The sequence below is a fragment of the Mobula birostris genome, chromosome 19, assembly GCF_030028105.1.
Source record: "Mobula birostris isolate sMobBir1 chromosome 19, sMobBir1.hap1, whole genome shotgun sequence".
NCBI lineage: Eukaryota > Metazoa > Chordata > Chondrichthyes > Myliobatiformes > Myliobatidae > Mobula > Mobula birostris.
The window spans coordinates 61,839,594-61,854,795 of NC_092388.1; the positions used below are offsets into that span (position 1 = coordinate 61,839,594).

Consider the following 15,202-nt stretch of genomic DNA (forward strand, 5'->3'; position numbering starts at 1 on the left):
CTGGGCGTCATGACGTGTGCAGCGCAAAGAATTATGGGAGCAGTGATCCGGCGGCGGCTGAGGGAGAAGCGTGGACGTGGAGCAGCGCACAGGTGAGTGAACTGGTGGCGGCGAACTCGGGGCTTTGGGGTCGGCGGCTTGGGTGGCCAGGAATCCGGCGCGGTAGATCGGACGAGTGTGGCTTGCACAATTTCTGTATTTACGCCGACGTCGCCATGTTGAGGCCTGGTTGCTAATCCTTATCGTCAGGGCCAGTGTCAACCGCCACACCGAGGCTGACACTCTGTACAAGGACCTTGTAATGTTTTAGTGAAGAACTTGGTACCTGGCTGCGTTAAATAACCTGGTCAGGTCACTCGTGTTTCATATGAACACTGCAACCTAATTCCGAATCAGGATTAAATTCATGACTGATTTAAATGAGGTAAAATTGGTTGTTTTCCAGGAGCAATACAGCATATAAAAATCAGTAGAAATGACAAAAACAGTGCAAAAATGAATAGCGATGTGTTATTCATGGACCGTTCGAAAATTCGATTGCAGAGGGGAAGAAAATTACTGAATCGTTGAGTCTACTCATAAGTACCGTAAATATTTAAAACTATTCTGATGTCAGCCGTGAGCTCAAACGTTCGCAGCTCTGGATAGTATTATGTGTGATGTCTGAAAATGCGTGCAATGTTGCTAAAAACAAGCTTTTCTTTGTACCTGTACCTGATGGTACTTGTGACGTGATAGTAAACCCGACTTGACATTTTGAAGATTTACAGTCTTCTGCATGAAGATATTTCCTAGTCCATTTTCTCAATTTTGCCTCATGTTTTGGACCCTAGCCTCAAGCAGTCTGCACATCTGCTGTCACCCCTCATAATATATTGTGTATCAATAAGATCACTTCTCATTCTCCTAAATTTTACTGTGTATGGGCTTAATTGGAGAACAATCTTCTCATTCTGGGAATCAATCTTGACTTTTTAAATCCATTCACAATTTGCACAGGATATGCTGGCTGTGCTCTACTGGTCAGGGACCATCTGTGGCAAGAGGAGCGATTAACGTTTCATATGAATGACCTAGCATTAGCTTTGCTTATGATTATTTCCAGCACCTGCAGTATTTTGCTTTTGGATTATGTCCAAGAAAATAGAGGCACTATTGTGCCTTCTTTGTGATCTGGGAGATAGAACATCTGGGAGATAGAACATAGAACATAGAATAGTACAGCACAGTACAGGCCCTTTGGCCCACAATGTTGTGCCAACCCTTAAACCCTGCCTCCCATATAACCCCCCCACCTTAAATTCCTCCATATACTTGTCTAGTAGTCTCTTAAATTTCACTAGTGTATCTGCCTCCACCACTGACTCAGGCAGTGCATTCCACGCACCAACCACTCTCTGAGTAAAAAACCTTCCTCTAATATCCCCCTTGAACTTCTCACCCCTTACCTTAAAGCCATGTCCTCTTGTATCGAGCAGTGGTGCCCTGGGGAAGAGGCGCTGGCTGTCTACTCTATCTATTCCTTTTAATATCTTGTATACCTCTGTAGCCTCCTGGTAAGCCTCAGGCTCGCTCAGCTTACTTTCTTCTAGGGGAAGCAGCCTTTGGCCCCGCCAAACTGGGTAATCAAGTTTGTGTGGATGCCCTGTGATGTACCCCATCCCGCCAAATAACAGACAGCACACAATATACGATTTACAGATTATACTTTATAGATCTTACTGGAACTATGTAATTAATAGAGGTGCGATGTAAAAGGAAAATAAAAGGTGCCAAATTTATCAAAGTTCAACCACTTCGTGCACAACCACTGGAGCTCAATTAACAGAGTCTTCCTTCCGCCATTCCTCTTCGGTTCTCCTCCTGAAAAACCCTGGGCCTCAGACTCCCTCTTGGGTCCGATCCTCGCCCATCTTACATCATGTCTCCTCTCTCTGTCCCCATCGCACCTTCTGCCCAAAGCCCACGAAAATAATAGCTTACAGACACACAAGAAAGAATAAAATCTATCCCAATTGGTTAGCAAATGAATACAATTCTCGTTATCAGTAATTATAACCCAAACAAGCTGCTACCTTTAACTCAGCAGTTAACATTACAGAGAAACCATTTTATTATAACATAACAAAGAAGCCATTTTATCAGCCTTAGCAGTAACATAAAAGAAGAAACCCCTTACATCGCTATCATTTCTCCTCTCATCCTCCTTCTCTCCAAAGAGTTAAGCCCTAGCTCCCTTAATCTCTGATCATAATGCGTACTCTCTAAACCGGGCAGTATCCTGGTAAATCTCCTCTGTACCCTTTCCAATGCTTCCACATCCTTCCGATAGTGAGGTGACCAGAACTGGACACAGTACTGCAAGTGTGGCCTATCAGCTGGTTGAGTGGATTTGCAGCAACAATCTTGCACTCAATGTCAGTAACAACTAAGGAATTAATTGTGAACTTCAGGAAGATGGATTAACAGTGGAAAGGGCCGACAGTTTCAAGTTCACTGGGTGTCAACATTTCTGAAGATCTACCCTGTGCCCAATATATTGATGCAATTACAGAGATGGCCAGGCAGCAGCTATGTTTCATTCAAAATCTGAGATTTGATATGTGGCCAAGGACTCCAGCTAATTTTCACAGAATGCGTGGAGAGCATCTAATTGTTTGCATTACTCTCTGGTATGGGGGTGGGGTGGGGGGGGCTATAGCACTGGATTGGAAAAAGTTGCAAACCTGGCCAGCTCCATCATGGGCACTGGCCTCCCCAGCATCGAAGATATTCTCAAAAGGCAAAACCCTAAAAAGGTATCCATCATTAAGGACCCCCATCACCCAAGGCATGTCCTCTTCGCACTGCTACCTTCAAGTAGGAGGTACAAGAGTGTGAACACACACTCAGTGTTTTAGGAACAGCTTCTTCCCCTCTGTCATCAGATTTCTGAATGGACAATGAACCCGTGTATACTACCTCAGTACCTTTGCCCCTCTCTTTTTGCACTAATTTTATTTTATTTTTATATATACATTTCTTATTACAACTGATAGTCTTTGTATTATGTATTGTGCTGTGCTGTAAAACAACAAATTTCACAGTGTATACCAATGATATTAAATCTGATTTTGAGATGTTGATATTCAGCAACTTGAAACTGCTCACCATTTCTACTGCTGATTCTTCAATGATGACTGGTGTGTGTTTCCTTGATTTCCCCTCCATGAAGTCCGCAATCAATTCCTTGGCCTTGAATTGTTGCTGCGACACCACTATACCAACTGATCTATCTCACTCCTGTCTCATAACTCCATCACCTATTCCCTGCAAAAGCTGTGTTTGATGAGTCTTTTAGGACTGGGAGAATCATTTTTTGTTCAGTAAAGGTATTCAGATGCAGTCCAAGTCAGCTTAAAGGTTTGGTGAATCATTTATAATTTGATCACTGCTGAAGTAGTTGCACACATTATCTACACTGATCCTTTCCTACTCAATCAAGGCTATGAGTCTGTTCTTTCTGCTCCATTTTAATATTGGTCCAAATTAACCTTTCTCCAATTTGTGCCAATTTAGTGAATAATTAAATACAGAAATGTAAACTTTCCTTGTGCTCCAATATCTTTACTGGATGTCCTTCAGTAAATTTCATCAGAATTACTGATACATTTTTGGGGCAGCTGTGTATTTGAATATGTGGCATTTCTGCCGAATGACATCATACAATATCTCATTCACCTTATCCTGTGCAGTGTACATGCATCATTATTTGAAAGAATCTTTAAAGTCCAGTATGGACAATTTCATCAATTTGTTTTAATTAACAATTTTTGAAAAAGGGTCATGAATGAATTCCGCCCCCCCATCCAAAATATCTTAAAACTTCAAAAATCTCTTCTTGCTGCTCCCCCATAGCTCCATTCCCCCATCGTTTGTTGCCCAACTGCTTCACTCTCACTCCCCATCCTCCACAAATACCATCCTACTTCAGATTTAGCACCTCTGATCCATGAAAGATGCATGGATTGAAGATTGTGCATGGGTAGTAAAATATTGGAAACTACTGCAGAATGTGGTTTTAAGCCTGTGGTTTGGGTATCAAAGGTTGAGGGCACTGAAAGGAATTGAACTGATCACTGCTATGACAGAAACAAATGAGAAATTCCATCATTTTTTGTTAACAAATTCAGAATAAAATCCAATTTTGCAAACATTAAACTTTTAAATAACAACCACAAATAAGTATTTTTAAAGGTCCTTCCAGATATACAATAAATTTAAGTTCTTTGCTTAATATAGTGACAGAATGAGATTGGGATTGATTCTTTTTCTTTTTCTTTTTTTTTTTGATTTTTAACTATCGCTGTTGAAGCAATGTCTTCCTACACCTGCATGACATGCCGTGTGGCATTTGCTGATACTGAGGTTCAGAGATCACACTACAAGACCGACTGGCACAGGTATAACCTGAAGCGTAAAGTAGCAGACATGCCTCCCGTCACAGCTGAGAATTTCCAAGAGCGTGTGCTGGCCCAGAGAGTGGCTGTGGAAGAGCAGAACAAGGGAACGGCTACAGACTGCGCAACCTGTGACAAGAAATTTGCCACCTTCAATGCCTATGAAAATCATTTGAAATCAAAGAAACACCTTGATGCAGAAAAGAAGGCCACTGGACTTGCAAATAAGGAGCTGGAAAGACTCAACGCAAAAAATCTGGAAAAGGGGTTGAATGACGAGAGGATGGATAAGGACACATTGAATAGAGCCATTCAACAGGCAATAAAGGCCCAGCTTTCTCCTGCAGCAAAGAAGAGGACCACTAATCCAACAACTGGTGGTACTAATGTAGGAGTGAGTAAGAAAAGACCTGACAAACCTCCTCGGTTACTTTGGTTGGAACAACAAGCCAAAAAAATGGGACAGGATGAATCCTCAGAAGAGGAGGAGGATGTGATGGAGATTGAAGGGGATGGTGAGTAATTTTAGATCATAAAATGTTATGCAGTTTCATTCCTTTGGGGGTTGGCTTATGTTCCACTTGACCTGAAACAGGACTGTGTGGGCCATGGCAGTCAAAGCTCAAACAGGGCATTGTGCCTGATGAAGATGATTATGTAAATGATGATTTTGCCTTCAGCAACTTATCAGTTACTGAAGTGTGGCTGGTTAGCTGGTAAGTGTACAATACCATTTGGCATATATATGATGAAATCTCATGACAGGACACTTTCTATGCTGGCCCTACATTCTTATGCTTAAAATAAACCATCAGACAATGAAGGTGTTCTCTCATAAGAGTTGTTGTGGGCCCTCAATTGGCTTATCTGTCCATTTTTTTTCAGGAGTAAGCCCTTAGATGTTTTGCAGATTGTTTCTCTTGTCAGTTTTAGCTGAGTGGTGGAAAATTGTTCAGAGTGGGATCCTTGACATGGATGTTGTGCCTTTATACGTGCTTTCAATATGTTCTAATAAATTTCTTTTGACCTTCAATTTCTCTGGCCTCAACTAAGTTGGATACAGAGAATTTGGAGAGGTGATCGCCTATTGTAATACAACCCTAAATAATATGTACATTAGATAAGTTTTGGTTATGCATTACCTCTGTCTCTTGCTAAAAATTGAAATATTTTGCAGTCTCAGTAATTTTAAATCTTAAGCTATTACAGTACACCTAACAAAGCTCATTTTCTCGTTGTATCAAGGTGTTGTCTTCTAAAAATGTGTACTTGCTTTACAGCTGTACATTTTAACAAAATCAAATAGCCAAAAATGTGATTACCTACTAGGACTGAGTTTCTTGGATATAGCAAGAGGTATAAACCCTTTAGTTGAGAAAGTACCGAACAATATTGAAGAACAGTGGATAACTGAAGACTTCGGGTATAAAACGAATTATCATGCCCCTTATCTGCCATTTTCATTCTTTGTTGAATTCATCAGCCACCAAGAAGAAACGTGAAATGACTAAGTTTTGTGCTCTCAACTTCCGGCAACACCACATTCAAAAAGAATTCTCCAACAAAAGCATGGGAAAAGCAAAGTCCCTATCACAGTAAACAAAACTGAAGTTGAAAACTCTTATCATGAACAGTGACAGACAATGCCTGGTCCATAATTTTAGAAAAAAGTCACTCCTTAAGGAAATGCGGGGGGGGGAAGCTTGCAGACTGGAGGTGCTTTCTAAAAGAACACTCAAAATGTCTCAAATGTGCTTCAACGGCACACCATACAAAAGACTAAACCTATCATACACTGCACTGAGTGCAACAGTGACCAGCACATATCAGCACTTCAATCAGGGCCAGCTCCTTGGGTTCCTACTGGTTCCAGTACACCTGCACAGAGCACAGTGGGGAGTCAGCTGAGCATCCATCAGATGTAGCTACTTCCCTATGCACAGATGTATCCAGGAAAGACTTCCAAGCAAATCCTGCTCCAAAATATATATAGTCAACATCTATCTGAAACGACATTCTAAGCAAAAGGTAAAGTCAGATGTGATATTGGAAGATCAGAGCAATGTGTCATTGGCAAAATCAACATTCTTTGATACATTCAGTGTTCAAGGTTCTGTTTTCCCATACACTCTAAAGACGTGTTCTGGAAATTCAGCAGTTGCCAGAAGAAAAGCCAGAGGATTTGTAATGGAGTTAATGCAAGAAGTATCATGAACAAAGTGGATGAGCTTAGAGCGTGGATCCGTACTTGGAGCTATGATGTTGTGGCCATTACAGAGACTTGGATGGTTCAGGGGTGGGAATGGTTACTTTGAGTGCCAGGCCATAGAAGTTTCAGAAAGGACAGGGAGGGAGGCAAAAGGGGTGGGGCGAGGCACTGTTGATCAGAGATAGTGTCACAGCTGCGGAAAATGAGGTAGTCATCGAGGGATTGTCTACTGAGTCTCTGTGTGTGGAAGGTAGAAACAGGAAGGGGTTAATAACTCAGAAAATCGGAGCAAGAGGCCGAGAGTGAAGGAGTAAGGAATCTCGGAGAGAAGACAATTTTTTTTTTACACTGGTTATGGAAAAGAGGCTAGACTGCGCAGGCGCGTGATGTAGAGCGCCAAAGGTTTAAAAAAAGACCACCATATACAGCAGGCAGTGTTGAGAGCGGGCAGCGGAGTGAGAGGGAGCAGAGTGGGATGGCTTTGGCTCAACAGGCTTTGGCGTGAACAGGTAGATTCCGGTAAGTTTTGTTTTGTTTGTTTAGAGTAGAGAGAATGCCAGGCAGGATGTTGGAATGCTCCTGTTCCAGAATGTGGGAAGTCAAGGAGACCCCGGTGTCCCTGACAACGATACCTGCAAGAAGTGCATCCAGCTGCAGCTCCTAACAAACCACATTAGGAAACTGGAGCAGTAGCTGAATGACCTCCAGATCATCCGGGAGAATGAGGTGTTTATAGGTAGTAGCTTCAGGGAGGTAGTTACGCCAAAGGAGCAGCGCACAGGTAATTGGGTTACCATCAGGTGAGGGAAGGGGAAAGGGCAGGCAGAACAGGGTTCCCCTGTGGCCATTCCCCTCAACAACAAGTATACAGATTTGGATACTGTTTTGGGGGGGTGGGGTGACTTACCTGGGACAAGCTGCGGCTGCTGTGCAGAAGGGAGGGTGGAAGAAGAGGAGAGCGGTAGTGATAGGGGACTTGATAGTTAGAGATACAGAAAGGAGGTTCTGTGGTCGTGACAGAGACTCCCGGATGGTTTGTTGCCTCCCGGGTGCCAGGGTCAGGGATGTCTCTGATCGCGTGCACAGCATTCTGAAGTAGGAGGGTGATCAACCAGATATCATAGACATAGACATAGAGAAGTACAGCATAGAAACAGGCCCTTTGGCCCATCTAGTCTATGCCGAAACCATTTAAACTGCCTACTCCCATCAACCTGCAGCGGCGGCAACTTAGCCCTCCAAACCCCTACCTTTCACCCTTAATCCATGACCTCTGGTTGACATCGAGCTCACTTGTGGTGGCAGCCCATTCCACACACTTGTGTCCGTCTGAGTGAAGAAGTTCTCCCTAATGTTCCCCTTAAACCTCACCTTTCACCCTTAATCCATGACCTCTGGTTGTAGTTCCACCCAACCTAGTGGAAAAAGCCTTTTTGCATTTACCCTATCTACACCCCTAATAATTTTGTATACCTCTATCAAATCGCCTCTGTCTTCGATGTTCTAAACATTACAGTCCTAATCTATTCAATTGTTCATTATAACTCAGGTCCTCCAGACCCAGCAACATCCTTGTAAATTTACTCTGCACTCTTTCAACCTTGCTTACATCTTTCCTGCAGGTAAGTGACCAAAATTGCACATAATACTCCAAATAAGGCCTCACCAGTGTCTTATACAATTTCAACATGACATCCAATCCTCTGTACTTAATAGATTGATTTATGAAGGCCAATGTGACAGAAGCTTTCTTTACAACCTATGACAAATTTCAATGAATTATGTACCTGTATGTCCAGATCCCCGTGTTCTACTACACTCCTCAGTGCCCTACCATTCACTGTTAGCTGATCCGACCGAAGTGCAAATCCTCGCACTTGTCTGCATTAATTTCCATCTGCCATTTGTCAGCCCATTTTTCAGCTGCTGCAGATCACTCTGCAATCCATGTTAGCCTTCCTCATTGTCCACTATACCCCCAATCTGGGTGTTATCTGTAAGTTTGCTGATCCAGTTAACCACATTATCATCCAGATCATTGACTTAGATGACAAACAAAGGACCAAGCACCAATCCTTTCAGCACACCACTAGTCACAGGCCTCCAGTCAAAGAGGCAACCCTGTACTACCACTCTCTGGCTTCTCTCACAAAGCCAATGTCTAATCCAATTTATTACCTCATCCCAAATGCCAAGTGACCGAACCTTCTTGATCAGCCTCCCATGTGGAACCTTGCTAAAGTCCATGTAGACAACATCTACTGCTTTGCCTTCATCCACTTTCCTAGTAACTTCCTCGAAAAACACTCTAACATGGGTTCGATATGACCTACCACGTACAGGAGAGTAGTAATATAACAAAAGGCAAAAAAAAAGGATGTTCAGACCAGCAGTAGTTACCTTCAAATGTTATGTCTACACGACTGTGACTCTATAAAATTTGGATCATCAAATCAACATATTAATGCTTTTTGAGAAAGGGTGCAGAGGAGATTTACAAGGATGTTGCCTGGATTGGGGAGCATGCCTTTTGAGAATAGGTTGAGCGAATTCGGCCTTTTCTCCTTGGAGCGACGGAGAATGAGTGGTGACCTGATAGAAGTGTATAAGATGATGAGAGGCATTGATCGTGTGGATAGTGAGAGGCTTTTTTCCAGGGCTGAAATGGCTAACACAAGAGGGCACAGTTTTAAGGTGCTTGGAAGTAGGTACAGAGGAGATAGAGAGTGGTGAGTGTGTGTAATGGACTGGTGGTGATGGTGGTGGAGGCAGATGTGATGGGGTCTTTTAAGAGACTGCTGGATAGGTACATGGAGCTTAGGAAAATAGAGGGCTATGGGTAACCTTAAGTAATTTCTAAGTAAGTACATGTTTGGCGTAGCATTGTGGGCTGAAGGGCCTGTATTATGCTGTAGGTTTTCAGTTTCTGAGTCAATGGGGGGGGGGGGTCTCCTTACCCTTGTCAACCGTCATTGAGTGTGATCATATTCCTAGCACAAGGGATGAAATCAGAACCCCTAAAGCTGCACGTGGTCATTTACATCTTAAGGACGTAGCTGACAAGATTCCCCCACAGGATCAAAAGGAGCTGTAGAAAATTGTGAATTTAGTCATCTCCAGCGTGGGTACAAGTCTCTGTAGCATTTAGGACATCTTCAAAGAGTGATGCCTCAAAAAAGGCAGCATCCATCATTAAGGACCCCCATCACCCGGACATGCCCTTTTCTCATTGGTACAACTGGGGAGAAGGTACAGGAACCTGAAGGCATACACTCACTGATTCAGGAATAGCTTCTTCCCCTCTGCCATTCGATTTCTGAATGGACATTGAACCCATGAACACTTCTACCTAACTACATTTTTTGCACTACTTAATTTAACTAAAAGTACCATCTGTGCAGATAAGGTACGTGAACAGTGCAAAAATGCACTTTGTGCCCAATGACTGTACCTGAGTTGGGTCATAATGGGTAAAGTCTGTCTCAGTGGTGCTTGTCTGCACATTTAAGACTAATATACTGGAGAACAGGCATTCAAAGTCATTTCAGACCCTGTGAGGTAGAACCTGTATGAAAGGGAAGATTGTAGGTAAACAAACCATGCTCTCTGGCATACTTACCTCTACTCAATCAGATGTAGGCTACCTGGTCTTCTATCGCTTGGAAGATGATTATAAACTGGCACCTTCCATTGAAGGTGAGGTCTTCCTTTGAATCATGAGCAAAGAGTTTAGCAAAGACATGTCAAACAGTTCGGTAGCTCCCCTTCTTTTCTGCTCTCCATAACAACTCATACAAAAACAAGATGGAGCAGGCCCATAGTCTACTCGGGTCCCTCAGTCACACATTGAAAAGGAACCCAGAAATGAAAGATCATTATGTAGAGCTCATGGAGAGACTCTGCAAGAACACCCCCTGAGCTAACACCCCCACCAGATTCCAGCAAAAAACAACACTTATTTGCCGAATTTTGGTGTTTAACAGCTCCCAAAACCTGAACAAGTATGAATTTTCTGATTCCAGTGCTCATTTCAAAGGTTTATCATTGAACGGTGTGCTCTTGCAGGGTCCAGACCTTAATAACAGTCTGCTCAGGGTCCTCATGCACTCAGAACTAAGTCTGTTGCAGTGATGGCAGACATTGAACTAATGTTTCACAGCTCCCTAGTGAGAGATGATCTTCAAGATTACCTCAGATTCTTGTGGTTTTGTGATCACCAGCTGGACAATAAGATTCTGGAGTTCATGCATTTGGTAACTGTCTCTCATCAGCTGTGGCAATCTTTGACCTTAAGAGGACAGCTATCCAAGGGAGAGAAGGAATTCAGGACTGAAGCGCTGAGGTACACAGGCATTTCTATAGTCATAGTCATACTTTATTGATCCCAGGGGGAAATTGGTTTTCGTTACAGTTGCACCATAAATAATAAGTAGTAATAGAACCTATGATGACAGTCTTAATCACTGTCTAGTTTAGAAGAAGTCATCAACTTGCTGAAAGCAGTGCAAGACATGTCGGTGCAGTTGAATCTCAGACTATGTAAGGTCATATCCAACAGTGCTGAGGTCATGCAACATTTCTCATCCGAAGATTTGGCATAAGGTTTACGGAATGTTGATTTTAGACAGGACATCCCTCATATGCAGTGCAGTCTGGGCCTTGAGGAACTCTACCAACACCCTTATTTTCCAGATCACTGGTACTGAAAGGGCCTATTTATCCCTCTTGGATTTGCTGCTCCAGTCAGTATCCAGGGATGCTTCACGTTGAGAGAGTTGACCTCGGACACTTGTGCATGGGATGCCCCTCTCCCTAAAGAACTAAGGGAGATTCCATGTTCGTAGTAAGATCCAATGTATTAGATGGTCAACCTAGAAGAGCCAATGGACCTATGTTCACACCGTTATATATGCCACAAGCGGGTTCCAGGCTAATCAGCTCGCCCTCTCATGGTTAATTGGCCCAGCACTTCTTGCTGATCCCCACCAGGAACGTTATCAAGGCTGGTATTTTCGAAGTGAGAAGAGTTAAAGACTGTGCAGTAAGACTGTTTCAAGACTAGTTTCTGAGATGATCCTTCCTTTACCAAAGACTAAATGAAATGATTATTTTAGTTTTGGTTTCAGTAGTTTGAGATGCCATGGATGCCACGTGGGGAGTGTTCTGGCTTCTAGAAGCTGCTTTTTATAAATTACTTCGTGGGTTAACTTTGATTCAATTTAAAGCCTATGTTCTCTTTTGTAGGGCAGGGCACTCGTCCAACACACACCTCCAAACTCATCTCATTGCTTGGAACACCTGACTCCAAATGGCTTTTGTAGAAGGCATTACCCCAGAGATTCACATACTTGAAACTAGACTGGGACTGTTTAAACAGTGTACTCAGTGTTAATGAGAAGAAGCACAATTGTTTCTGTGTTGTAATTTAGTCAGATCTTTTCTGGCACCTTTCTGTATACATGTCCTTGATGGCAGGAGGTGCTTGTGATGCATTTTAGAGTTTTGACTACCTGTTGCGAGCAGGAGTGTAATTTCCATACCATGCAGCTTCTCAGGAGGCTCTCTGCTGCGCACCTGTAGAATTATGTGAATAGGTATGCGTAGTCCAGCTCTCTTCAGCCTTCTCAGAAAGCTGAGGTGGCGGTGTGCTTTCTTGATTGTGTAGGATGTGTTCTGGGACCATGACAGATTGTGTGAGATGCGCACTCCCAGGAGTCTGAAATTGCTTGCAGGTTTCCACTGCTGTGCCGTCGATGTGAAAAGGGGGTTGTGTGGTGTGAGTTCTCCTGAAGTTGATAACCATATCCTTTGTTGACATTAAGAAGGAGTTTATTTGCCTGGCTCCAGGACTCAACAATGTGGCCACTTCGGTGTTCGGCGTACAGTCATGTGTGTGCAGAGTGTACAGCAATGGGCTCAGCACACAGCCCAGCAGGGCAGCCATGGGGAGGAAGGAGCAGTTGTACATCCTGACTATCTGAGGTCTCTTCATTAGGAAGTCCAACCCCTAGTTGCACAGTGGTGTATTTAGACCGTGGAGTACAAGTTTGTTCACCAAGGTTTGTGTTGAATGTCAGACTGAAATCCAGAAACAGCATTCTGATGTAAGTGTCCTTGTTTTCCAGGTGTGCTAGGGCCAAGTGCATGACAGATGCTATGGTATCTGTAGTAGAGGAGTTCTGTCAGTAAGCATATTGGTGAGTGCCCATTGTAACAGGAATGGAGTTCTTGATGTGTGCTATTACTAGCCGCTCAAAGCACATCATGATGATTGGCGTCAGTGCCACTAAGTGTAGTCACTTAGTTCTGAAGGTGTAGAGTTCTTTGGTACAGTGATGATGGTGGTTAATTTGAAGCCTGTGGGGGACATCAGCCTGGATGAGTGATGTGTACTCATCCAAAGCAAGTGCCCAAAGCAGAACCACATGAGCCTAATGACAAACCACTTAGATTTCCAAACAATCAGATTGTTGGCATTTTATTGTATTTATTTGGTGCTTATACTAACACTTTGAGTTCTAGCATTTAATCTATAAATACTTTATGTTGCTGTGGCAAATCAGTTCAGTTATAATTAACTTTGCTTTTCACTCTTTCCATTAGGTGATTGGGAGGATATAGACTCTGCTGATGAGGTAGAAGATGAATTAGAAGAAAATGAGGAGAGCGAAGTTGATAAAGGGTTGAGGGTAGACTCTCCACCTGCCGCCTTTCCAATCACAGACTGCCTATTCTGCTCTCACCATTCACGAACTCTGTTAAAAAATGTGAATCATATGACAAAATCCCATGGTTTCTTTATCCCCGATATTGAATATTTAGTGGATCTAAGGGGGCTGATAAAATACTTGGGTAAGTATCACAGAGTTCCAAGTTATGGTAAATTCAAGAGCTTCTATACACAGACAGCCCCTGTGTTACAGTAATTTGGACAACAAAACTTTGTCATTACAGAATTCACAAATCTCTACTAAAGATCTAAGATATAAAATAAAGATCTCTTGGAATTTGTATGTCAATTTTTTTTAGCTCTGACATAAGCATAAATGTTACGGCTTGTGTAATGGAAAATCACAATATGCGTGATTTTCTGGGAACATGAATCCCCTCTCCACCCTGTTATGTATGGGTCATCTACATTAAAGCAGTTAACAATTGAGGTAAATTATTTTGAATGTTGTTACTGTCAAAACTAAGATTGGATATTTATGCAACATTATATATTTTGGAGAGGAAGTTTATCTTTTTGAAGTCGCTTTATATCATATACTGAAGCTACTTGAGATCCTGGGGTGGCTAGCTGAATACTGGTAATGCATGCATGCATCTTTCTTTTTGTTTTAGGAGAAAAAGTTGCTGTAGGAAATATCTGCCTGTGGTGCAATGAGAAGGGACGGTCTTTTTACTCACTCGAAGCTGTCCAGGCTCACATGGTTGACCGCAGTCACTGTAAACTGTTCACAGATGGTGATGCTGCTATTGAATTTGCAGACTTCTATGATTTCAGGTACTAACACATTTTGGGCTTTAGAAAATGTTTGATATTTACATACAATTATGTTTTGTCAGAAAATTGTGCTGTTTTTGGCAGAAGCCAAGATACTATTAGTTTTACTAGAAGGAGTAATAAATGTACAATGTGTGGACATGCTGTCTAAATCACAATATCCCTCAGTATCCAGGTGAAGCTTTCAGTTGCTTTTAATATTTGTTTACTAGGAGAGGAAAAAACACCTGGATTGCTTATTACTTATTTACACACTTACAGCTTTTGCATCTCCATTCACTGTAATACCCCTGTAGTTTAATTTTCAAACTGTACTTTAACTTGCTTTTTGCCCTCTTCACCCCTCCCCCCCAATGTCTTCAGCACCTTCCATTCTTGTAATTTCCTTATAAATGTGACTTTGGTCTTGCAAACCAGGACCTGACTTGAGAATATCTGCTGCATTTTCAGCTTGACCACGACTACTATTGAAATCTCTTAAAATCCATCCTGTAGTGTAAAATATCACCAAGCTTCTTTTCCTTAAGCTTAAACTTACCCTAAGCTTCTCCTTTGCCCTCAGCACTTTGACCTCCTAGTCTGAGAGAATTTTCTGAGGTAATTTTCCCATTACTATTTATTTCCTTTGTTATCCCTCGTTATTTCAACAGTGAATAATCACTTGTTCTTGTTCATTCTCATGAATTCCAACTCTCCGATTTTCTTTACAAATTTAATGAGCTGCACCATCTTCTCCCATGACTCCTTTTCTGTGAAACCTCTGATCACACTGCTTCCTTTCCTAATTTCCAAACTGGCTGACATAAAAATGGCAGGTTCTTCATGGGTATCGCCCATCCCTGCTTCCCAAGAAATGGGACTGAATGAAGCCAGGTTTAATATTCAGAGGACTGATATCACTGTGCTCTTCAGTCAGCTTGGTTGGTACCACGCATGATATTTTCCACCTAGAGGAACTTGTCCAGTGTTTTTTTTTAGAATGCTATCACCTGTCTTCACTCTCTTCTGTTTCCATCCTTTCTGTCCTGAAAATTTCAGCGCAGTCAT

General features: G+C 42.4%; 1 protein-coding gene across 1 annotated transcript in view; it reads left to right on the forward strand.

The window, feature by feature from the left end:
* The window catches only part of znf622 (zinc finger protein 622), a 28,043-nt gene continuing 12,841 nt past the window's right edge, over window positions 1-15,202 (forward strand). The window contains exons 1-4 of the mRNA XM_072283727.1: window positions 1-92; window positions 4,355-4,954; window positions 13,252-13,500; window positions 13,993-14,155. Of these exons, the coding sequence (XP_072139828.1) occupies window positions 4,357-4,954; window positions 13,252-13,500; window positions 13,993-14,155 (1,010 nt within the window). The 5' untranslated portion in view covers window positions 1-92; window positions 4,355-4,356. The remainder of the gene's footprint in view (window positions 93-4,354; window positions 4,955-13,251; window positions 13,501-13,992; window positions 14,156-15,202) is intronic.